At 43.2% G+C, this 26,499-nt stretch overlaps 1 protein-coding gene across 8 annotated transcripts in view; it reads right to left on the bottom strand.

The window, feature by feature from the left end:
* The window catches only part of ADCK1 (aarF domain containing kinase 1), a 71,175-nt gene that overhangs the window by 18,967 nt on the left and 25,709 nt on the right, over window positions 1-26,499 (bottom strand). For 5 of the 8 annotated variants that reach the window (XM_062494577.1, XM_062494571.1, XM_062494575.1 and 2 more), the window contains 3 exons: window positions 25,896-26,099; window positions 4,031-4,189; window positions 192-350 (listed from right to left, as the gene is read on the bottom strand). In XM_062494577.1, coding sequence (XP_062350561.1) covers window positions 192-350; window positions 4,031-4,189; window positions 25,896-26,099 — 522 coding nt within the window. Of the gene's footprint in view, window positions 1-191; window positions 351-4,030; window positions 4,192-11,459; window positions 11,539-24,221; window positions 24,228-25,889; window positions 26,100-26,499 lie in introns of all 8 variants that reach the window. The other 3 variants (XM_062494570.1, XM_062494573.1, XM_062494574.1) reach the window with 3 other exon arrangements.

The following is a 26,499-nucleotide window of genomic DNA, read 5'->3' as shown; positions in this document are numbered from 1 at the left end:
AAACAAGGAGAAGGCATATCTCAGAGCATTTTCTAGTCTGTATTAGCAGAGCAGTCTAGGATGAACAACACAGAGGGGCTGAACTCCATTTTTCCTCCTTATGGTTCCTCCACTTGGTGAATGAGGGGAATAAGACAGAGTAAGGGAGATTATTAATGCACATATATAGAGAGAAATATGTGTTTCCTTACCTTCAGGAAGTCAAAGTTTTTGAGCATATGAGCAACCTTCTCAGCATTTCTGCCTTCATTGAGGAAATCCAGCTCCAAGGGCAGATTTTTCTTAGCTTCTTCCACCAGCCACATGAACTCGAAATCTGGAAAAATCTGCTTCACAACCAAGAGGAGAACCTGAGAACAAGGAAAAAGACAAGCAATTGCATCCTGGCTCCAAAGCCACACAGCTACACACAGTGCTGTTTCAATAGGATCATTCCATATAACTTACAAATTAAAAAAAAAAAAACAAGTGATTTTAGGGTTCTTGCAGCATCACAACACAACACAGTGTCATGCCTTGGTCACATAACACAAATTCTGGCCTACACTTCCACATAAAAAGGCACATCTAGGAGTTAAATGATAGCACACACATCAAAGAGAGGCCAGTTGGCTGCTGCCTAGAAGTAAGAGAACAAAGCTCTGGAGAAGAGACTAGGTGGCCACCAAGACCTCACCAACGGTGTTGCCCTGGAGCAATTATCTTCTGAGTCCTATAATTCTACAACTCGTTCTTTGGCTTCATTTGAACAGCTCTCAGATAATGTAGATGAGGAAGATCTAAAACAAGATTTGTCACTTCTATGTTACTTCTTCCAGTGCTGAGCACAGAAAATCATCTGGGCAGTTCGAAGAAGACAGTGGAGTTTGGATACAATTAGTAGGCTACACTTCTGGTGGGGGTCAGAGGGCAAGTTGCTCTTCAGCATAAGGCAAAACCATCCTTACAAGGCTGAGAAGGTATTTCCCAAGTATCATATATCCACCACATGGAATGCTCTTCTTCTTAAAGGGATTAGATATTCAGCAACACAGCACCTTGAAAATCCCAGGCAAAAAGTTTCTTGAAACACTTGATTGAAGCAACATTTAAGGGGTGAGTGAATCAACATTACACAATTGGATAGCATAATCAAAGCTGCACAGCAGCCAAGAATGCTTTCTGTTCAAATAAGGGGACAGTTTCTACACCAGGGCGACAAATTTACACAAGCTGACAATTTGGACCTCACCTTAAGGAATATAATTTATTTGGCTATTTTTAACTGATTGTGTCATAAAACAAGTAAAAAAATCCCATAAAAATAGAATGTACTTTGCTGTCTTTATTTCACCTGTTCCACACATTCATCTGGCAGGCTTTTAAGTGTGTGTTATTGCACAGTTTCCCTTTCTTGACATCCACCACTGAGGTAGGAACTCTTGCACTGCAGGAGGAACATTTAAAGTATACACAGGAAATTGCTATCATTGAAATGCATGACAAAAATAAATTTATGGACCATCGCTGCTCCTGTTCAGTTGTGTGACAACATTTGTTCTCCACCCTGTCTCAACTTTTCTTATCTGAATGTCAGTTGCAAACTCAATGTTCCTTTAAAAATGTAATCACCAGGTTCCAGACACTATTGAATTGTATTTTTTACTGTTTTATCTAGAGGCATAAATCCTTTCAAATTTATGTCAACCAAATGAAATGCAGCCAGTGATCTTCATGAACATGAACATACATTTCATAGAGTCTCCAAGATTATTTCATTGGCACCTGATTTGAGAAAATTCATGCATTTTTTTCACTTTCTTCAAATGCTCTTTTCAATCAATTTGCCAACTTGACCATCAGCAGGAACATCCTAACAAGTATTTTGCCTACCCCTTTTCTGACATCTGTCTAATATATTGTCTTGAAATAATTATTGATTATATAGAGAGAAGTGAGGTATCTCTCTCTGGGTTTATCAGATGCTGTACTGATTTTTAAAGAGTCAGCACTGACGCTATGAAACGTCAAGTGAATTTAGGAATTCTACAGCTACCTTTTCTTGTTCAGATTCTTTCTCATCAGTCTAAATAAGACCATCTCCATCAATATTTAAATTAACCTCTTTACCTAGCTGCAATGTCTGTCTGATTCTGAAAGGACCAGAGCGTTACTGCATATGATCTGGCTTTCTATACAGTCTACACAAAAACAGTACCATACAAGGATACAGTGATGCATGCAAGCTAAGACTCCACAAGAGAGACCTTTTAAAAACAAACTGCATGTATCATGTTCTGAACCATTTTCCCATACCTGTGCACATATACATATATATATATACAATATGCAGATGGTAAACTAGACTGTCTGTACAAGAGGGACAGTACTAAACTAAAAATACCCAAGTACAAAAATAAAATACTCTGCTTCAATTTCAAGTTTCCCAGAAGGAATAGTTTAAAGCCAGAAAATACAGGAATCATTCTAAAATAATTTGTTTAAATGCCTCTTACCAGTGTAATCAGCAATCACAGCAACATGGTGTGAGGAGGTATGTTTCTGTGATATCCACTATTGGCAGGGCAAATGTCCCAAGGTAAACACAGGTTTTGGGTCATTCACACAGAATCCTCATATTGTCCTGATCCCATACTCTTTCATTACCTCCTCATCCTTAATCCTTGACTGCTCTTTGTCCGCCCCATTGTTTTGGGAGGGAGCGAAGAATGTCTGTCATAAGGACCCAAAGCCAGTTCAAACAGTTGTGTGTTCTCAAACCAGCACTGAAACACACAGATCCTATCTTACTGGGACATCTCTTTGGAACCAAAAAATTTATTTCACTATGAGTTCAAATTAATACCCAGCTGCAAACTAATGTGCCCCAGCTGGAAACAGCTGTGCTTCTATGCAGACTAGCCAGGATTGCTCAAAGCAGGGTATTTTACCTGACTAGAGAAGCTTTAGTTACATGGTACTCTGAGAGGCTGCTGGCAGAATCTTTGATTTCTGATCTTCTGTGATGGAGAACTGTGTTACTGCAGCAACAATACCCTCCAAACACCCATGAGAACTCCTCAGCTTAAGCTTTATCTCTTTAGTACCATGGACCTCCCTCTCTGCCAATTAATGTGCACTTACTGTATATACAGACAAATAGATAGATAGATAGATAGATAGATACAGATATACACATACATATGCTTTATTAGGAGAGCAAAAAGGTTTAGTGTTACCACCTACAGACCTAATCCTTCCTATCTCCTCTACCTCAGCCCTGTGTCCATTTCATGTCCTATACCTTATCACTGGCATCTTTGTCTGTTGCAATGCAGTACAGTAGTTTTTCCTCCATTTCCTCCTTTCCATGGCTAGACTTACAAGTTTGGGAAAAGCTACAGCACTGAGCTGGGAAATAAGAGTGGTACCCACCACTCAGGAGAGAAGCAGGAGCTAGGCATTGAAACATTTTTCCTAGCTGAATCTCTCACTTGTGTATTTGCCCCTGTTAGGCAACCCTTGGTGTATTTCAGTGGTTTTGTTTCTACCATGAATCAGTTCAGCATTAAGGAGCTCATCAAGAAACAAAACTTAATCATAGCAACCTTGTCCACTGTTGAATCCACAATAGAATTTAATTTAAAAAAACATGCTAATCATGGACAATGACTTTCCTTGGCCACATAGCCCTGACTACAAGAGAACTGAGAACAGTTAATGGGCACACAGGCTTAAAAGAGACTTCAGGACTCACTCACTATTTCTTAAATCTTATATGGACTTACTATGATGTCATTCATCTTTACCTGTCTTCTCCTTCTGCCCTCCTTCCCTCTTACCCTGTTGCTCAGTCTCTCCGTCCACACAATCACCAGCACTGCAGTCCTCACCCCTTTTCTGTATTAATCCTGCAAGACAGCATTGATCTCTGTGGAGGTTTCAAAGCCACAGGTTGGTGTTACTACAGCTGCTTATACCATGGGTGAATGTGGTCCCTATACGTTTCAATGGCAATTGTTCTGTAATTGAAGTCAACAGGTAGTTTTACCTCCATAAGCAAAATATCCTTGGAGCTCTGAGCTTGGACCTTGGGGTGCTGGATTTTCACTGCCACCGTTCTCCCATCCTGCAGCACTGCTTTGTGTACCTGGGCTAGCGATGCTGCTCCCAAGGGAGTGTCCTCAAAACTCATAAAGAGCTCTTTTATCTGCGAGAGAAGAGAAAGAGGCATCAGCTTGGGATAACAGAGGCTATTGTCAGGAAAGCCCTGCCCATAGGCCAGAGAGTTCATGTCTCAAAGCCGGCAAGACTCAGCCCTTTCATTCTTCTTCTGTCCCCTCTCTTAGCCTTGTCATTGTTTGGTTTCTGAGCAAAGCCTGCCAAACCCACAAGTGCCCTGGAGATACTCTGCTTATGGAAACCTGTGACAGAGTTCCCAGCAGCACGTTTCATCTTGGACTTGTAGTGGCCAGGCAGTATGTGAGAGACTTCTTCACACTGTCCTGAAAATGATTTGGAGTGATTATGGTCAGCATCCTGAGTGCAGATGCCAACAGCTGTTCCTTTGCATGTATTTCTTTTGCAGATATTTAACACCAGCCCCATCACCCCTGAAACCTGACAGTGTATATTCTTGTGCATTACAGAAGCAGCAGCTAGCTCACTTGGTGAAAGCCAGCACATGACTGGGAGCAGTGGTTAAGGGCTGTATTCAGGGCAGGGGGACAAAAATTGCTGTTATGACCTTGACAACTTGGTCTGAAAACATGTTTAATGTGACAGACTTTGTCACACCTTCTGTAAAAGTAACCAGTGCTCTCGACTCAGAAAAAGCACCAATCAGGGACAACAAAGCACTTGACAAGCAAGAGAGAAAATTATTAGAGGCTCTGGCTGAGAAATTCAGGACTAGACTACAAGGAGAGTTGCAGATGAAATAAATTTACCAGGAGCAGCTCCAGAAAACAAAATCCAAGGTAAACATGGGTGAGACAATGGGAGAGGGCAAAGGCTCATCTGCCCTGCATAACACAGCACACTGCTAGAGTCCCTTTTGGCAGCACCAGGCAGCACAGGCTCTGCAAACACTACTACCATGGTAGTGAAATTCTGGCCTAGCTAATGAGCCAGGCCCCACCACACAGTCAGCTCACAGGAAGGGCCAACACAGATATGGGGCTTCAGACATAGTTCAAGTAATGCTAGTTGAGGATTTTTGTCCTGCTCTGTAGGGCAAGGTGAACGTAAGCTCTGAGGTTTCCAGAAGTCAGCAAAGGGAACCTGTCCTACCCTTCTCATAGGCTCAACTGATTTCAAGTGAGCAGTTGAGAAGCCTGTAATTTATGCAGTAACAAAAAAGAAAGAATGTCAGTGCATTTTTATAACCTGCTTTTTAAAAGGTAATTAAAGATGGGAGCTGCAGCAACCTAGCAATTAAATATGAATAAAGACCTTCTAAGCAAAGTCCTCATGCAAAGCCTTAAACGAATACTCTTTTTGCTGAAAAGGAAGAAAAATACTACAAGGAGCAGCCTGTTCCCTCCTGCAGCTGCCAAGAAATGAGCCCCCCTCCCACACCACCCTACCCCTTCTCTCCCAGTCCCTTCCACAGAAAACTATTGCTAGCAACAAACTGGAGCATTTGCAGTAATTAGATACCAACACAGACTCAGCTGCCTCCAGTAATTCACTAGGAAGGTGCATTTTATTTATTTAATTAATTCTCTTTGGTCCTGGCGGCAAAATCAATTAAGTAAAACAACTGCATTTAAAAACAACTAGTTATGTGGTTTTTAATTACAGCAGGTCCATAATTCAAACCTATTGACATTTGTGTCTCAAGAGAAAATGTGTTCAAGACACAGGGACTTTTACCTTTATGTGAAGTTTATGTATTGCCTGAAGACAGGATCTGTTAAGGGTAAAGATTTAAGATGGCCAAGAGCCTGCTGGGCTGTAAGATCCCATAAGGAAGAAAAAAATGGAAACAGAACTTGCCACATGAGGTGGAACTGGGACTCGATATTCAACTCTCTCACTACCCTACATCCTTGTATCAGAGGGATGTACCCTTTACAAAGTGGTTAATAGTCAAAGTGTCATAAGACTAGATAACATCACCCAAAGGTCAAAATACAGAGTTGGGAGTTCACTGGCTTGAATCCAGTAAGGTACATTTATAGTTAGATCATATATAAATTGGATAAAATTCCATCTGCTCTGGATTTCAAAACCTCTTAACTGCCTACTGTCAATCCAGCCATTTTCACCAGTACTGAAGGCACGCAGTGGGGGGAAAAAGCTGCACATGTTCCCTCTGGCAGGAATAATATATCCCTCATTATCGTGTGACTAAGTTTTCTAAAGAAACATAATTGAAGAAAGCTGCATCTAGGAGTTATTTTGCATAGAGGAGTTTAATTTAAAAACTTGCTACTTAGGACATGGAAGTCAGGTTGGCAATCATGCATGGTAGAGGCAGCCCAGTGGCCCTCCCACAATTCCAAGGCAAATTTGTTCACTGGCTGCAGACAAGGTCCGCAAGGCGAGGGACTGCACCAGGGCCAGAGAATTGATGGATACCCCAGGAGGAGAAGAGCAGAGCATGCACAGGGAGAGGGAGCAGATCACAGCGGAGTCATTACATGAGCAGGTGTGAGGCTGAGATAAAGCAGAGCACAATTATGGCTGAGCTCCAGGACCCCCCACTTAGCAAATGACCCTCGTTCATTATCTAATGCCTCTGCTGCAGGCTGTGCGTCCCAGACAGGCAAAAGTGAGCAAGAGGCAGTATGACATGGAAGCAGAGAAGAGGTGAGCCTGGTTCCCACACTGCCTGCCTGGGAGTGGGGTCTTCCCAAGGGAAGGTGGCTGCATGCCTTTCATGCAAGCAGGGAGTTCTTGGAACAGGCTGCAGGCTCTTACTGCTCACAAGCACTCTTAACAAAAACTCATTCCCAGGGTGGATAATGAGTAAGCAAAGGTCTGGGACAGTCTCGGAGCCCACCCGACGTAAGGAGCTCTCAAGTTTTTTCCAGGCTACAGGTGGTCTCAAATGGCCCCATCAAACTCACTGTTACCATCTGTAATCCTGGCAGGAGATGAAAAAGCATAGATGGAGCATAGTTTCCCAAGGGGTTTAATAAAGGTTTCAAAGGAAGTTTAGGGCTGCTCTTTCAAAGGAAGAGGACAGCCAGCTGCAGGTTTACAGCCGTACAGGTGAGCAGTGTCCCTGCACACGGTGGTTCTCCTTGCTCCTTCTGCAGTGCTTGTGCACTGTACTTCACTTGCTGGAAACACAGCCCTGACTATTTAATTCTAAAGAATGAAGCTCATTTAATTTTAAATATGCAAAATATGCATGATTGTTGGCATTAGTATTCACCCCTCAAGAACTGATACAAAAGCTCTTAACAGGATCTGTTTACTCAGACACTTACTAGTACGTATTCCTGCTGAGGTTGCACCTAGAGATCACATTAGTATGAGGGGCACAATAGTATGAGATGCACAGCCACCATAGGCCATGCACAAACTCCTGCTTTCCAGGAGTTCCCAGCTGTCAGCTACAGGCTTCCTCACATGACTAAGTGCTTTCCCAAAGCACAGCTGCTCTTTCCAAGGTCTGCAGCACATACCACCTGATGCCACAATGCTGGGCATCAGGATGCCTCACTATTTTTTGTGAATCCTGTCCTTAAACACTTAGGAAGATACTGGAAATCAATTGGATTTAATCTCCCAAATCCTGAGTCCTTTCTGAAAGTATTACCTAACATGACCTGCCTAGCATGTTCTGAGAAGTCTTTGACAGAGCTGGGATTTAACCCAGATATCCCAAGTTCCAGCCTGATATCTTAATCTCTAAACCATAAAAGTTAAATGTGCATGTCTTGCTAGCTAATTTCTTTTGAAATATATTACCTCTTAATCTCAACCTTTTTATATCCATGTTCTGCAGCCAACAATGGAGTATTACTGCCTGGTTTCAACTTGCCCACTTCACAGAGAGGTATGTTCTCTTCCCTCTCCAGAAATGCTAGCACAGTACTCTGGAGCAGGAGTCTAAGTCATGGAACCCTTTCCCAGCCCAACACTATGTAACATTGTTCTACATGAGATGTGGTGGCTCTGCTCTGCCACTGTGACAAAGGTTGGCCGTGTGTCAGCAGTTTGTTCAAGACAAATTTAGGGAGCAGTGAGATGAAGGATCACTAACAACAGAAGGCATCAGGACTTTTGGAATTCACTTTATCAACACTAGCACGCTATTGCTCTCAGAAATCTGAATGCCCTTCCTGGTTTAAGGAATGTGAACCTTGTCCTAGGCTGGTCATCTTTTCAATAAGATACATATAATGGCTCATGTTGCCAAGGTCTCACTGATCTCTGCAAGCCTGCAAGACCAGAGTTCTAGATGTGAGAAAAATGTTACCTTGGTGTAGAGCAATGTACTTCTAAGACAGCAAGTGAGGGTTTTTTTCCATTGTCCTAGCCTTTCTATCCCCCACTACAAAAACAAAATGTCACAGTATTGCTCTGAGAATTATTAAAACAGCAAAATCTGAAAGATTAGATTTATCACAGTAGACAGTGGATTATGAAGAATAATTCATCAAACATCAGAACAAAAAGCCCACAATTTATAGGCGGCTTTGTTGAGTCAGTGAAATCTGATTGGACTTCTCCCCACCTAATGAATGCCAAGCTTAACTGATGGCTCCTAAATTCATCTGCAAAGTACATGTATTTATTAATTCAGTATTTTTAATAATATTGTAGATGTATACAGAATAGTGGTTTTGTTTTCAATGGATTCGCTGGTGTTCGTATTACATTTACACATACATGCACATATACAGAGAGGCATATGCTGCATCCAAATGAATGTAGGTAAAGGTGTGTGTGTGTGTGTGTGTGTGTGTGTGTGTGTGCGCTCTTGTGCACTGAAACAATTTCCTATGGCTTATTACAGAAAATCTCTGCATCTTTCAGTGCACAGGATAGAAAAGTAAGGTGGTTCTGTTCAGGGGGAGATATGCAATAAGGTGCCTGCCTAGAATTTGGAAGAGCTGAGGTCTAACATTGTTTCTCCCTGATATCCCATATGATACTGGGCCACACCATGTCAAAGCACTCACACTTCAATAAGCAGAATTAGGGCTGTCAACACAGTTAGAAATCTGCCCTTGTCTAATTTATAAGGACCAAATTTTTAGCTTTGCTTTTAGAAACCTATCTGTATAATACACAAACAACAGTCATTACACACAGCCACAAACATGTCACTTCACATGCCAATGGTACACATTTGCTCCTGGCATGCCAATCACCGCTAACTTTGTTAATCACTGTTAACGTTTCACAACAATTGCATAAAATCGGGGCTCTCCATCAACCATCAGCATTTCTTCTAAAAAAGGCGCTGTGACTCAGGTGGGGTGTGAAGTTCACTTTTTCCTGTTATTTCTACCTCATAACACTTTGGACCTCTGCAGCCCACTAACTGCCAAAACCCTGAGAATCTTCTCTGTGTTTCAGAATCTTCTCTGAAATACCAACAGCATTCCTCAGTTACAAAGTCATTAGTGTTACAGAAAATTAACTCTGCTAAAGGAAGAGTCCTTGATCCCCCTCAGCCTGAGACCGACGTTTGCTCACTCATTCATTGTCTGATACCTTGGATCCTGGCTACTTCCTGTTGTGCTCACCTAGGATCCTTTTTCTGTAGTCTCTTTTGGCTAGACAAGCAGTGGAAAAGCTGACATGAAGTCACTCTTGTATTCATCACATCCATCCATTGAGCTGTACAGAATAGTATCAGTCTACTTTACTTGCGATAGTACCTTTGATAATTACAGAGCTATAACTTGAGGAAAAGCACCTTTTATTCCATCCCTGATGACTCCTGCATAACAATCTGTGCTCAGACACACTCATGGTAGCTTCATTTATTTTCCTGAGTAAGTCAAATCCTTAAGACAAGGCAGAACTATCTGAGACTATCAACTTATCTCAGATTGAAACCTGGATCTCAGTGGTGACAGCTAAAGCAGGCATTAAGAGCAATGAGGAGACAGAGCAGATGTATGTCTCCTGAGACCCTGTGTATGAAGAGGTCCTCATCTCCCATCTCTCTAAAAGATGAGCCACTTATCCATGGCTCCCACAAACAAACAACATTCAGCCTAACAAAAGCAAGAATTGTCATGGTCAGACTGGAACATAACTGGCTCAGAAACATCCTCCAGACTGGCACAAGGAGATAAATGTTTTGCACCAGTTAAGCTACCAGATGTCCTACTACCTTCCAGAGACACAGGATACTAAGATGAACAGATTAGCTCAGCATCCAGAGATGCTTTCAACAGTTGGGAGTTCTACAGCTTTTCCAATAGCATTTCACCACAGCCTCTTCCATGTTTAGTTTCGTTCAGCTGCTCTTTGTCCAGGTGCTGGTTTCACAAAGCACTTTGAAAGAAGGGAAACTGCACAATAGACTTCTGATGTAAGGCAGATAGCAAGCTAAATGGTAAGAAAGCAGAGTCCAAACATCATCTGCAGGGCTAGCTCATCTTTGGCAGCACAAGCATAGAGATGAAACCAGAGAAAGGAGAACAGCAAAACTGGGATGTCTCCAAACAAATTTCTAATCCATCCACATGTGTGTGAACATTATTCCTGGTCAAAGTACTCCATATAGGTAGCTTTCCCCCATATCTGTTATCTCATTACATCTGTTATCTCTTGGAATTACATTCCAAGAAATTATATTTCTCAAAAATGTCCATTACCAAGGGAAAAGTTTTGCTGTTGGAAGCTACATTGTAATTTCAAGCTGCAACTACAGTTCACTTCCCTGAAGATGGAAGAACCTTGCAAGACTGAATCAACTATTTCCTCAGAATCCCCAAGTGATAACAAAGGGATTAATTGTCCCTCTAACACTGACGTGGACATTGACAAAATGCTTATTTTCTGTCTCCAGATGCAGTTAATTAGCACAATGACCTGTGACCTGTTCAGCATCCCACTTCTTTCCATCTGAGAATATAACACCTTGTGCAGCTAGTCATCTTCCTGATAACCTAAACCACTTCCACACCCCAGCCTGTCTGTGACTGGCCTCCAACAGCAACCTGTGCTTCCTTATCCTAATGGTCAAGCAAGAGTCCACCAACAACTATGCTTGTATGGAAAGGGAAGATGTAAAACTACAGTCTCTCTATGTACACAGCAAAAAATGTCACTATGCACTCTATTTTGCACAACGTAAGTATCTTATAAACTATGTAAAATGCACAGACCAATGCAAAATAAAGCCAAGATGCGTATATACATATATAATCCCGTTTGCTTTCCATTCCATCATAATGAAAAAGAAAATAGTGACTTGTGAGCTACTTATTCACTCCAACAGTGCAGGCTATAGGGCAGATGCTTCCCTGCTGTTCCCTAGTGCATACAAATGCTCCATTTAATTTGCTCTTTTTTCTTTCTCTCAGTTGAGCAATGCTCATTAAATCCACTCTTTTCTCTGACTTTTTGGGGAAAATACTACTTCCTCTGCATCTCTCCTGTCTACGAGGATGGAGCCACACTTGTCAGTTGTTCAGACAGACTGGAATCACAGTCCTTCAAAAGCACACAACAACTCCACTCCCATCCACCTTTTGTATTCTAATCAAAAGTGTTCTTTCTCTTTCCTCTCCCCTGCTAACAAAGGAGGGTCTCATTTGTTACACCAGTGCACAGTGAAAGCAGAGCAGAAGACAACTCTGCTGCATCCCATCTGCCCAAAGGGATTCTTATTCCATGGCTGAGGTAGAGCAGTAGTAGCCCTGTTCTATTAAGATCTTCAAGGTTTTCTGTGCTCTTTGCAGCTCTTCAGCTCCCAAGCAATAGAGCTGAAAGTGCTAACACAGCAAGAACATCCCAGTAGCTCCTAAGAAAGGGAACAGTCTCCTCAGCCTTCTACTCTTTTTAATGGCTCTCTTAGTGTATCTGAGCAGCTGGCTTATCCCTTTCCCAGCTTTCTGGAGATGTTACAGAAAGCTCTGCTCACAACCTCAACCCCCACCACTGCATCTGGATAATAGCTCACATAAAATTCCCACTTCCTTTCTGCTGACTTGTAGTTCTGGCTCTGTACTCTACATCAGCCTGCTTCTAGCCAAACTACAATTTCAGCCTGTTTCTCAGTCATCTTCTTTCAGACAGTCGTATCTCTCTTCACATTCAACAAAACTAAAGCACAGTTCCTAATCTTCTCAATCAAACCATCCTTTCTATCTCCTTTCTCATCACAACAGAGAATGTCACCAACTTTCTATCAAGCATGCCTGCAGCCTTGACCTTGTCATCAACACTGACCTCATTTCGAGGTCTGAATCTAGTACTAGACAGCAAGTGCTAATGCTCACAAATGACTGGTGAAAACAAGCCAATTGTCCCCCATCCCCTCAAAGTTCCCATATCTCTTGAGCCACACAGGTAGTAAGGTATTTGGAGGTCCCCAGCACACAGAACCCCTTGACTGAATTCCTGAAGACATATTCCCAAATGACATATCACCCCTACAGCAGCCTGGTGCAAAGACAGAATATTTGTAAAATATAGAAGAGCTGTGGTTGGAAGGGACCTCAAAAGATGGCCTTGTTTAACATTTCATGGAAAGGAAGCCTAGAAGAGATGGTAACATCTTGAAAATCTCCAGTGAAGAGGTCTCTACCACATCCCTGGGGAAGTTGTTGCCTCCTCATGATGGGTAGTTCTCAGTGTAAAGAATTTCTTATCTGTACCAAAATAAAGCCTGACTCAAAATGACACAGAGATGGGGCCAGATGGCACATAAGCAAGAAGGTTAGATTTAAGAAAACACTCAGAAGCAAATGAACTTCCAAGACCATTCTGACTCCAGATACAAACACATCCCCACCATGCACTGGTTGAAACCTGTGTAGGAAAGGAGCCACAAAAAGCAAGTTCCATGTTAGTCACAGCCAGGCAGGGGGAGGCTCAGAAAGGACTGCGGAGATGCCCCAAGGGCCCTGTCAGCAGTAAGCCTGCACAACAGCAGCAGTCCTGCAAGAAATAACCAGCTGCCAGAGCCTGAGGATATATGGGTACTTCAGGAGAACACATCACCTGTGCCTCATCTTAAATGCCTCTGATTCAGCTTTGAAAGCCTGGGGGCTCCAAGAAGTGTATAAGACAAGGCAGGAGGGCTGGGGGGAATGTGTATGGGCAGTCTTATGTGACTATATAGAGTATGAGGAGGGGATGTTTGGAAGAGGTGAGGTACAAAGATTTGGCCAGGAAGTGAAGCTGTGCCAAGGCTTGAGCACAGAGTTAGAAAGGAAGCATGGAGCAGGGCATCTGTGCACACAGCTTGTATGGGGAATGGCAGGCAAAATCCATCCACAGAAAGGCCAGTGAAGAACAGGACCAGGACACTGTTTGTATTTGTGCAGAGGCAGTGTGTGCAGGAGGAGTGGAGGGTTCCTGCAGTGTGTGTGCAGGACAGTACCACATTTTGTTCTATAGTATCATAGAACAGCTTGTGCTGGAAGGGACTTTAAAGATCACCCAGTTCCAACCTCCCTGACATGGGCAGGGACACCTTCCACTAAACCATGTTGGTCAATATCCCATCCAGCCTGCCTTTAAACACTTCTAGGAATGGGGCAGACACAATTTCTCTGGGCAGTCTGTTCCAGTACCTCACTACCTTCACAGAAAAGAATATTTTCCCAATATCTAACCTAAACCTACTATCTTTCAGTTTGAAGTCATTCCCCTTTTCCTATCACTACCACACTCTTTAAAAGTCCCTCTCCAGCTCTCCCGTAGGTCCCCTTTAGGTACTGGAAGGTGCTATGATGTCTCCCCCAGTCCTCCTCCAGGCTGAACAACCTCAACTCTCTTATCTTGTGTTCACAGGAGAGGTGTTCCAGCCCTCTGATGATCTTCATCACCTGGGCCAAAGAGCAGGAATGACAGAAGCAGCACTGGACAATCTAGCAGCTTGTCACCAGGGTGGACAGAGGCACAGTACAATGATGACATGCAGAGGGGAAAGTCTAGTCCCAGACAGATTCTGCCCAGTTATATCCTTTCCTCAGGCTTTGGTTGTAATTACATAGATACAAGCAGGCCTGAAGCTCTACTGAAGCACAACACTGCCCCAGATTAATCAAACAGTGAAGTAGAGTAGAGAGCTGAGGTGGATCTGGAAGCAAATGCAGTCTCGCAGATGTGGGCAGCCCTGCCTGAACTGAAGTGGTACCAAGAAAGGGATATAATAAGGTCACTACTTTAGAAGAATTATGCTTAAAAGGTAGTAAAGCTTTGCCAAATATATAAAGCTTCTAAGACAGTTACTGGTGTTACATGTGCCTTGATGGAACATTGAAACACCAGCACACATGGCAGATAAGTCAGTGTGAAAGACACAGCTATTCAGCAGTCCACGCCACAGAGACCAAGGCCCAGAGACTAAGCAGAAGCTGAGGTAGAATAACTAACAAAGAGGTCTGGATGGGGCCCTGGAGTTTGTATCCTTTGCAGCCAACTCTCAGAAAAAATGTATAGAGACCAATAGAAGTCCCTCAAGAGAGACAACTGCACAACAAATTAAATCCACAACTTACTTTGCCAATAGTGTCACTGGCACCATGCATTAGGTCATCCCTAATGACCGATCATACAAACCACAGAGCCCTGAGCTCTCTGCACTGATTCAAAAAGTCCTATGTTAAACCAGCCACATCCTGTCCTGTTTCCTTCTTATCAATCTGAATATCAACTTTCCCTTTCTGCTCCTGACCATATTTTCCCTACTTTTCACGTCTGCTCTGATCTGTCAGCTCCTTTTACAGTTCATTTATTATCTGTCTTTCTCCTCTTCCTCCCATGTTTTTTTTTCCTTGCCCTCAGATCTTAGTGCAGAGCTGTCAAATCCCTGCTTCACTGGTGTAACCCAGCTGATTTACTTTCCTTAAAGCAGTGTCTGCTCTCATGTAAATTACTCTCCAAACCCAGCCTGTGAAATGGGCTTGTTCACTAAACTCTATGAATAGGAAAGTAGGCACAGCTGGCCTATTCATAATCAACATAAAAAATAGATTAGCACTTTACAGATTAAACATTATTGTTTCAACAGTTAACATAAATCAAGTACACTTACAGGCCTAGCATTGCTGCTGCCACTGCAGGGTGACAAGTACTGCAAAGGGAAGGGCTGACAGTCCAGGGTACAGCAGGAAACAGCTTGAATGTAAGTTCTCCTCTGTCATCCACAGTGTGTACTGCTAGAGGTTGTTACCAGGACAAAAGTGGGCTATGGAAACAAAGCTAGGGCAGTAATTTTGATTAATTCACATGCTTTTCCAAACAATCTAGCAACCCATTATTCTAAAGCCAGAATCCAACTGCCTTTCTACCTTCCCTTAGGCCGATGCAGCTCAAAAATGGAGTATCAAAGTCAGCCTCTAGAATAGGAGCAGGACAGGAAGCCTCTAAATACTAACTGGCATGATGCAGACAAACAGTTTGGTGGATTCCATCTATTGTAACATCTAAAAATGCACTTCATTACAATCCAGGATTCACCTCACCAAAAAGGGGCCAAGTACTCAGATCCACTTCAAACCTGTTCTGTGGAGAGCAAAGCCAGGAGAGAGTATGCCAGAGTCATCAGGCTGCACTTTCTCCCTCATCAGGTACAAGATACTAAGTCACTGGACACACTCAGTCGAACACATTGTAATCAGTGTGCTGTGGTTGGGTAGTCATTAGAGAGATAAGCCCCACAGAACCAGTCTGCTCCATGTCTTTCCATTCTTTCCTGCTCACTCACTGAGAACCACCCACTGCCTCAAATGTTCATCTTGGAGCAGCAAATCTATAATTCCCGAGTTGGTTTTAATGACTGCAAGGGACTGGCAAAGGCCTTGGCCAGGATATCCCATTAAGAACCAGCCTCACACCTCTTTCAAACAAAACAGAAAAAAAAATAGAAGAGGGAGAGATTAGATTATGGTCCAAAGGACAAAAGATGGACCGGGAGAGGAGGCATTGGCTTATAGGTTTTCTTGGCAGCCAGGGCAAAGCATCAGCAGTTTGCAAAGTTACATGGAGAGACTTCTTTACTACAACCCCTCTTAACAAGCCCTGGTAATTTTAATTGCTCTAGCCTCCTTCTAGCCTTCTTGATAAATGGGAATAGCAGTTAATAGACCTGAACACCAATCAGCAACATGCAATAAGGTGCTTGAGAAAATTGGCTTTGTTCTCCACGCACAACTGATACCACCTCAGTTTCATTCATTATCCAAAATGAGCTAACTAATGTAAATTTTCTACTAATAATTTGAAATTTGGAAGGATCGGTGCTGAAAAGCCTTTTCCAAGAACTTGTCAGTTTGAGATGCAGTGGTTATGTGAGCTTTGTAAGGGAGAAATGTGTAGGTTTGCTTCAGCTGAGCTCTCCTGGTACAAGCAATAGGTCATGTGAGTTTAATTACTCAGTTGTCACAGACGGCTTCAGAGGTTTGGCTCTGAACTACACATCCTGTAAAATGAAATACTGCAAAGCTTACAGAAAATAAGTGCAAAATGTGCCTAATGTCCACAAACATAACATGAGAAAACTTCCTCAGGCTGGTCTGCCTATAAGAAACAAACACACTTTTCTCAGTAGTGGTATAAAGAACATTGAGACATCTTAGATCCTAATTTTTGCCTGAATCCTCAAAACATAAAAGCATGTTGAGTGTGTGGCATCTCATAAGGAGAATTTCCAATGCTCCTAGCAGTTTTTTCACAGGGAAGAAAACTTGCGAGCAGAGTTGAAGTGTTTTTTATGGCTCAGCACCCTTCCATAAAATCAAGAGCTGCCTGTCAGACAGATCACAGAAGTACCATAAAACAAAACTTATTAGATCACCATACGTCTTATAAATTCATAAAAATTCTATGTGACTATTCTATGTGTTAGAAAAATAAAGATAGGTCAAGGTCAGGCCCTGTAACTCCTTATTTCATCTTATGTCATTTGTTTCATCTACAAATAACCTATCGCCATAAGTTGCGTGACTCACTGCATCATGTTTTCATGTTTCTAATGGGTCAAGAGCCAAGTAACTGTGCAGATGTAAAATTCTGAAATAAATTAGGAGATAATAACTAGGCCGCAAAAAGTAGGATATTAAAAGATCAGTGGGCAGGCAGATGACGGGATTCTTCATTCCCTCAGAGAAGAATCGGGCATAGTAAACCCAGCCTGTGTCAAGATCAGAGCATCAAGAATATTTCAGAGGGTATCAGCAGTAGGCTTTAAAACAGAAGCCAGTCAGTCCTGCAACACAGCAGCTCAATGTTTCTGCCCCTACACAGATCCTGCTGTGTCAGAAATGCCTGGAGATTGCTCAGCAAAAGAAATAAATATTTGAAAAAGGAAAGTCTCCATATGCAAGAATAAGGACTACTAATCCCAGTTACAGACTGCAATTTTCAGTAATTGTTTGGAATTGGAAGGGTTACCCACATGCTGAGAAGTGTTTTCTGTCAATGGTTTGAGCATTGCTGTGCAGCACCTCTACCGCCACTGCAGGATGTGGACACTGAATACAGCCTGACACAGCTGTTGTGTGTACTGTCAGCCAAGATATATTTGCTTCAGAGCAACACTTCAGGTGTAATCAAAACTCTGAGAAAACTGTACTGAACACAGCCTACCATATGCGCAGACACTGAGCCAACAAATTCCATGCAGGTATGTTGTACACCAACCCCCAGGCATCTAAAGAATTCATAAACTGAAGGCAAAATTGTCACTAAACATCCACTTCAGAACTATTCCTTACCAGGTCATTCCCCACTGCACTTTCTGATCTGAAGTTTTTCTCTCCCTTACAGAAGGCCCTCCAAACAATTCTTCAGGAAATCTACTGTCCAACTTCCTATATTGTAAATTTTACTAATTTGAAGGAAGTCGAAGGAGATTATCCTCTAATCTATACTCAAAACCTTCCCTCTCTTAGACTATGGGGCCTAGAGTACCCAGGAAGAGGGTGCCATGAGCAGGACCCAGCCAAACTCTCCCAAGGGCTCTGAATGGAGAGAAAATCCTCTGAAAGCTCATGTGGTAGTAAGGACACCAGGCTGTCCTTGACATGACAGTAAGGGTCAGTAACACTGGAGTTTGCATACAGACTGAGCAGGGACATAAGAAACAAAGCAAGGTTCACTACATAAGCCACATAAAGTTCTCTGCTTTCCCATCTGTCCTTAGAGCAGCAGTTCTGGACGGCTGCTGCCACACGAGAGCTCAGCGTAGAAGCAGCCACACTGGGATCTGCCAGTGACTGGGGCCTCTTACCAGAGACAAGGCAGAGCAAGCACAGCAGAGGCTGCAGCAGCAGTGGGACCAGCACAGACAGCCACTTCTGCCTTTCAGTTGAGTAATGCAGGACCATTTGTTCTGGGTGACATTAATGCTATTCGCCATCCATCTCAGACTCTTTAAATTACCTTTTTATGGCCAAAATCCTTTTCATAATAGATAAAAATCTCTTTTTTATATCCCAAGTTATTGAAAGAAATGTGAAGGCTTTTTATTTGTCATTACAGTTTTAATAAAAACGTGTTTTTTATTGAAGTCTGCTTGGAAGCCCTGCTGGGTGTACTGCGAGACTCAAGAGTGGTGGGAGAAGGGTCGTATCTTCCTGTCCCACTTTCCAGCCCCTCACAATGCCAGAGTAATGGCCACGACAGCTCAGCTTCCACATTGGTGGGTAATGGAGGGTAATGCAGAATGATGAGATTTCCAGTGACCGACAATACCCATAGCAGGCAAAAGAGGCTCTTGCTGACCTAGATCTGATTGCCCTGAGTCCGTTAGTGATGTAATGCACAGTGATAGACTTCACAGACCACCCTGGCACAGCAATGCTGGAGATGGTGTTTTAGGACAGAACCAGGTTCACAAGCTACAGGAGACCTGGGTGTTCAGCAAAGCCATTCTGCATCAGTCCACAAGCAACCACAAGAGGGATTGTGCACCGTGCCATACATCAGTGCTTTTGGGCAGAGCACTCAACCACAATACTGTACAACACTGGTTAAAGCAGGCATGTGTCCTGGCATCTTGGATGGGTTAGATAACACTGCCTGCCTGGGAAAAGGCTTTCTGGAACCATAACAGAACTTGCAGCAACCTTCATTATGACATGAAGACCTTGTGATCTAGCATAGCAAATGAATCTTCTCTAGAGCACCGTATGGAGCCACTTACAGAAGTGGTTCATACTACCTTGGGAATAACTTGGATGCTGTAGGATATGCAGTGTTAATACCCAACAGCCCAGTTCCTCTCCCACAGGGCTGAGCATTACTTGAATCATTCTGCAAATCAGAAATAAGCATATGTCTAACCAGAGCTTAAATGCTCATCAAAAATTAAAATGCTCATCAACAATTCCAGAAGATAGGGAATCAAGTCCCTCCTTCTCCCTGCCACTGGCACAGCAAAGGCTGCCATACTATACCAAGAGTTCATACAGAAATAAGAGTAAACATTTTTTTCTATTCCTGCTATTTCTCATACTCTCATAACAGTATGAGGACAGGGAAGTCTCTTGCACTGGGGATTATCAGCTTGCTTTGGTCTCATTCTCTGTCTTTCCCATGGCGGTACACATGGACAAACAATTTTTGTCCCTCCCTGCCAAATGGCCAAGCAGAATCACTGCAGATCACAGCAGTCACCTTACTCCCAGGTGTATATGGGTACATTTCGACAAAAGATGAATAATATTTCATGTACCAAACTCAAAAAAACACTTTGGGAACTTTGGGAGTGCCCTAGTTCCAATCAGGACAGAGTTAATTTTTTTGCAGTAGTCAGGAGGGCTGTGGCCAGGACCCTAAAGTTATTTGATACCACCTCACGCCATTGAGATGGGCAGGAGAAAGGGACTCTCTTTCTCTTCCAAGAAGGGGTTCTTTCCAATCAAGTTGAAGTGGTGGACAGAACAGTCAGGTATTGTTTATTGTTAGGGGCTTTTCACATAAATAGTTTCTTTGTCTTATACCTTTTGTTATTAATAGTGTTGCTGTTATTATTTGTTTTGTTATCTCATTGCTGTTTCCGGTAAATTGTTCTTACTTCAAGCTGTGATCTTTGCCTTTTATGCCTCCAGTTGGTTTTAGCTGGAGTACTAAACTGGAGAATATCACTCCTAAGCCAAGACAAGGAGCAATTTAAACTGTTACCTGGAAATAGAACAAACCTTCCCAAACAATGTTACAATGATAATATAACAGCAAACCTTTACTTGAAAACCTTCAGGTACACAATATGGCAAAACCCACATATGATACAGTAATTCTACAATTTTTATAAGGTTAGTTGATTAGCATACCTATTAAATATTGTCCAATTAGAAGAGCAGTTGGTTAGGTAATTTTTCCCTGGGTACTGCCCAATTGGAATTTGTCCCATTGGATACAGAGGAACTTCTCTATCCCACTTCTTGTTGTGTCTCTTAAAATTCTGGTTGGAAAACAAAAGCATCCTCGCTGGTGGTCCTCTTGTTAAGTAAGACTAAGAGTATTTCAGAAATGTGTTAGAAGGTTAGCTTATGGGGAAAAGGGTAGGAAAAGTACTAGGAGCTATTAGCAGTACAGTATTAGCAATCTACAGGGCTACAAATCTATGAAAAATACATGAAAAGCTAAAAATCTTCAGGCATTATTTTCCCCTTTAGAGACTTGACATCAATTCTATAGTGTCTAGTCTCTACTACTTACATTTGACAAAGGGTAATATTCTTCCTTGCCATGGTTTTGCTGCAGGAACAATGAGTTCTCAGACAAGGAGTTTCTGTTTCTTACTTGCACAGCACTGGGCTATGCTAGGTACAACAGCAGGAATCCAAGGCAGAATCCTCCTAACATCATTGTGGAAATGCATCCTCCTTCACAAATCACAGCACAGGAGGTTTCTCTATCACATGTGCTCTGTTTATAAATCACAGTCAAACCACTGAATTATCCAGCCCTGCTCAGTCAACAAGCTCCTTTACTGTATGGCTGCAGGAGGTTTCTTGCAAATGGCAAAACAGTGCTTGAACAACCTGTAAAAGCTGCAATTAACTGTGGATGAAACGGACCTTCTCTTGGAGGTGCTGGGTAATCAAGCAATTAGAAACTACTTCACATCACCTGCATTTCCACAAAGCAGGCCTAGAATGACATCCTTCCAGATGACTTATCTTTCCATCTGTTTAAGCCCTTTATATGATTTGGCTTCAGCAGAGAAGCCTTGACATCTGAGCACTCCCCAGCCCCTTCTCCCATCCTTGAACAAAGCAAGCAAGCATTGTAAGCAGAACTTTCAATCACTGGTGTGTTCTCCCTATGTAGCCTGTTTTGCCTCAGCCTTCCCTGGAGCACAGCAAACTCACCAGCAATGGCCTAAGTTTGTATACAGATATGGATACCTGCAGTCAGGATTTCTTGGGATCCCTCGTTTGATAACATCTGAGACTGCTCAGCTTCAACCATTTCAACCTCTGCAATAGTTTCTGCAACTATTAGATGTGAAGGTAAGTCAAAAGACAAGGACAGACACTCCCACAGCTAGTCACATGCCTTACACCAGCCCATCACCCCCCAAGCAATGACAGCCTGGACACAGAGCACCTGGGCAGCCACACTACACAAGCACCCCAACAACATGGGAAAGACCCTGCATGGGACCACACTGCTCTCACCTGGGGGGTACCAACTTTATCCTTGCCCTAATCACCAACCAAACAACCTCACACCAGAGGCAGAAGCAATGACTAGAGAACCTGCCCAAAAGGAACCTGTCAGAAAGGAACCGGAACAGGATATTTCTGAAAGGGAAGAGTGACAGATGAGGAAGAAGGGAGCGTCTTCCACCAAGGAAAATTACCTCCAACATAAATTAAGGCCTGGGTAGAGTATGGACAAACATATCAAGAGGGAGAATAAGAAGTCTCAGGGAAAAGGTTAATTAAGTTGATTAAAAAATGCCAATGTGTAAGGATGGGCTAGAAGCTGATGAGCAATAGTCTGTAAAAAGTGACATCCTGCTGTACACAGGAGAATTAATACAGTGGTGCTGAGTGGGTAGAGCTAGGCTATGGCCTACTGGGATATGTGCAATATGAGGAGGTCTTTTGGGACTAGAAAGAGGTAAAAGTGTGTGCTGGTGCAGAGAAGAGCACACAGTGAAGCAAGGAGATGCCACAGTATCAAAACTGTGACAGCACTGTGCAGCAGCAGAGAAGTGAGACCAGTATTTGGAAATGCACTGGATAGTAGTGGAGTCAGGCAACAGAAAGGCACATATTTGGAAGACCGGGGTTGTAAAAGCTGACAAGTCCTTCTGCAACCACTCCATCCTATGACAAGGGATGCTGTGAAACACCATTAATCAGAACACAGTGACATCAACTCCCCAGTATCTTTGTATCCCATAGCCACATTACAGTCCTTTCCAATAAACCTACCTAACCCCAGTGTTTGTTTCTTCCCACCTTTTCTAGTTTCTGAACTAGAATTCTAAACACAAAGATTCTGTGCTTTTAAGTCTTTCCCTAAATGTGTGGCATCCACATTTCAACTTTGTTGAGTTAGAGCAACTTAGCTGAACCAGCTGTCTCTCCCTGTGTCATTAATAGTTCTGCAGAGAAAGAACATATTCAGCTTGCTTTCATTTTCCATGCTTGACACCCTTTCACTTTCAGAACCTTGTTCATGCAAGGAAGATAAAAACAGAGGTAGGAGAGACTCTTTCATTCCTATCTTAACACCCATTCTTATGAACACAGCATTTCCCAACTGCTCCACGGAATACACCCAGAACAAGCCCAACCTGTAGTATCTTCACTGTCTCCCCAAAAGATTCTTGCTCTGTGATCTCACTGATGATTGTTTCCAGCAGATATAGCAAAGACTTCTTTGTGCAGCCTCTCCCACTGCTACTACTTGTGTTACCCTGAGAATCCCACCCCACCCACCTCAACCTCTTGCATATAACTCTCAAGAGAAAAATCACCTCCCATCATCACTCATCCAAACCACTGCTGCTGAGATTAGAAAGCCAGCATTTGGCTCACTACTGATTATTTTTATCTCGATGACCCCTGAGAGGTACACAAACTGGCCCTGGACTAAAAATAAGGTTGGACAGGACAATCCACTACTCAGCATATATGATGCTTCTCCTTCTGTGTCAAATCAGCACGCATGCCATTTGCCTTTACATCAGAGCTATATGCTGCAGCTCACAGTCCCCAGCCATGATGCTGGCCTAAAATGGGAGACCCCCATCAGCAGGGTATCAAGTAAGTTTGTGTGGGGACAACAGAGTCATGTTGAACTACCATAAATCCACCTCACAGGTGCTCTGTCTTTGCTCAAACATCTGTCCCATTGGCATGGTCTCCATTTAAGCCAGTTTTCCCACAAGACATTTGTCAAACAGCCAAGCCCGTAATTAGATTCACAGGAGCAGGTCACATCAGAAGGCAAACTATTTCTAAGTGACTGAAAATACAATGCTTTTGTACACGAAATTGGCTCTTTTTGATCTTCCTGCCCTTTTGCAAGCTCTTGCCTTATTCGTTAGCTTGTCACATTCCTCCCGTATCTCTGTGTATTTCCAGTTGCTCTTTCTCCCATTTGCTCTGCACTGATCCAAGCTGTATGTAATTACTTCTTGCCTACACTTAAGATTCATCTGAAGAGCCCTGTTCTTGGGCCTGACCAGAGACCTGGAAGTCTTACCACTGAATTTGAGAGCAGCAGGACTAGGCCTAGGCACCCTGAACAGGTTCCCTCGTTGCCATTTTTTCTTCTATTTGAATTCATCTGCAAGTTTCCAGGTGTGATGCTGGCCCCAGGAGGGAAAATCTGAACTCTTCTGTGCCGATACTCCACCTTGCCACTCTGCCACCTATATTTCAGCTAAGAATATCATATTCAAAATACACTGAGGATCTAGCTACACTGAAATTCAATTCGTTCCTGAAGCAACCCTATATTAAACCCTCTAGACTCCAGCACTGACAGCTTTGGTGCATTAGGTTTCCAAATCCTTTCTGGTTTTAAGTATCTTGATTTGGTACTTTGTAACTATTAATACGGGCATTTACATCAGCTTTTAATACTGCCTAGTTTTACAAGGTCCTTTACTTTTATACATTATTCTCTTCATTTATCTCTTTTATCATTGTTGTCTTGTTGCCATTTCCTCTACATCACTTTCTTCCCATTCCCACCTTCTTCATACTCCCTCCCTCTGTAACTTTAAAATCAAATATTGCCCAGCACTGCCCATGTGAAGGAAGTGAATGCTATGAGGTAAGGTTGCTGTGGAGACTCTGTTCGAGCTGCTTCACTGGGAATCAATGAGGCACGGAGCATTCGTCTAGCTCCCAAGAAGCACAAAGAAACCAGGGATTATCAGTGGCAGCTGAACACACACTTGAGAGAAAAGGTCCCACCCCCAAGCACCTACTTCAGCCTTTAAGAGACATCACACAAACTGTGCCAGAGGTGGGTAGTGTGGTAATTTAATGTGGGTTAACTTTGAGGTGGCTTTCCACAGCTTCTGTGGAAGGGAGATTGCCACATGGAAGCCCATGGAGGCAGAGGCCTGCAGGGAGCAGCCAGTCTGCTCTGCTCCATCTATCCACTGAGCTATGAAACACAGCTGGTACCAGCCATGCTACAAGGATGGAATGCTAATAGAGGGAGCATGTTGCAGACTGGGGGCTGACATTAACCCTGCCATTAAACTGTAGGGAAGTATTAATGGTCATTCCTGGCTATACAATATGTAGACCCTTAAACTACATATAGGCAGACTTGCCCCATTCAAATCTGCCCATAATATGCCCTCTGGGTGCAAATACTTCACTTACCTCATGTTTACCCCACACCTCCTTACCACACAGTCAGACAGGCCAGAATAAACAAAACAGCCCCAAAAACCTCTATATGTGAGAAACAACAGATGTACACACTGCTCCCCTTCTTCAACCTTCTGTCTTCCTTCCCCTCACACACACTTACCATAACATCACCTTTGCACACTGTTGCCTCCTGCCTCCCTCCTTACCATGTCAGTTATGATCCTTGAAATGCTTCTTCTCAACCTGGGCTAGAATGTGAGAAGACTTCTGGTAAAGAGCAAGATGCAAAGTAGCAGAATACCCTTTGTAATTTACTGTGGTTACATCCCCTATATCTAATGAACACAATCACCTGCTTGATGACCTACTGATCTCAGTGCTGTGGGCTGCTGAGGGTTAATGATGGCACTGACTCCTGAGCTACTGCGTTACCTGACTGCAGCACCAAAAGTGATTTATGCTATTATTTTCTTTGGGGGTTAATTAGGGGCTCAAGAAAGTAAAGGGCTGTCAGTGCTAGCTGGAATTGGTCTAGTGCAGCCAGGGGAAAGCAGTCATCCCTCACAGAACTCTGCCAATATATCTCTGTCCTGAACATCAATACTTCCAGCTCACACTCCTCAGTGTGCCACAGCCCTCCACCCTGACCACGAGCAACCCTGTTCATCTTGGCATATAGAGTACACTGCTCTGCTGAGTCCTGCCACTTCCATCTGGCACCTTCCACACCCTTACTTCTCTGTTATCTTCTCCTCACCAAAGCCTGCCAATAACGCCCATTGGTGGACAGAGAAAACCCGCATGGCCTTCACCCACAGACAAGGAAGGAGTATCTTCCCTCGGTATGTCTTATAACTGAGAAACAGCAGTTTCCCTTCCTCTAGCTGCTGTTATCCTTCCTCTAGCTGTGCAGTGCTTGCTGAGGCCTGAGAAGCCAACACAGGCTATGGCTGCCCCTACCTCTTTGCCAAGATCCTCACGGATAACTTGCTCAATCTCCTGCCTGGTGCTCTGCGGGGCCTGGCTATGCAGCACCTTGAGGGTGCGGGTGTACTCCTCAGGCAGGAGGTAGTCCAGTGCTCCCAGGTGCTGTCCCACCTTGATGAAGGTGCCTCGGTTAGAGCAGCACAACTCCCGGAGGCGCTCAGCAGAGCGCAGGTGCACCTGCGAAGAGACCAGAACATCAGTCAAACCATTTGCTGTCTGTTACATGCACATGTCCACATATGTATCTTTTTTGTCCAGTATTTAAGCAGACCAAGGATTTCCTTTCCTGATTCCGGACATCATCATCTAATGTGTCAGTTCATTATTAGGACTCTGGTTGGATTTAAAGAGTCTGACCCAGACCAGGACAAGATGCTCTAGAATATAAAGGGCTTCAACACTTGTTTGTATAGGAACCATCAGTAACAGCACATTAGTTTTCCGTCCATTCTTGCACATAATAAAATGTCTGGCCATTAGGCAGTATTGGTTTGTCACTGTGATTCTGCACTATGATGCACAGTTTGGAAACTCCTTGTCAAAACACAGAAATCATGACCACAAGCATTATGTTAGA

Source organism: Cinclus cinclus, chromosome 6, assembly GCF_963662255.1.
Source record: "Cinclus cinclus chromosome 6, bCinCin1.1, whole genome shotgun sequence".
Classification (NCBI taxonomy): domain Eukaryota; kingdom Metazoa; phylum Chordata; class Aves; order Passeriformes; family Cinclidae; genus Cinclus; species Cinclus cinclus.
Note: the sequence above shows the minus strand (reverse complement) of the source record. Positions and strands in the feature narration are given on the sequence as shown.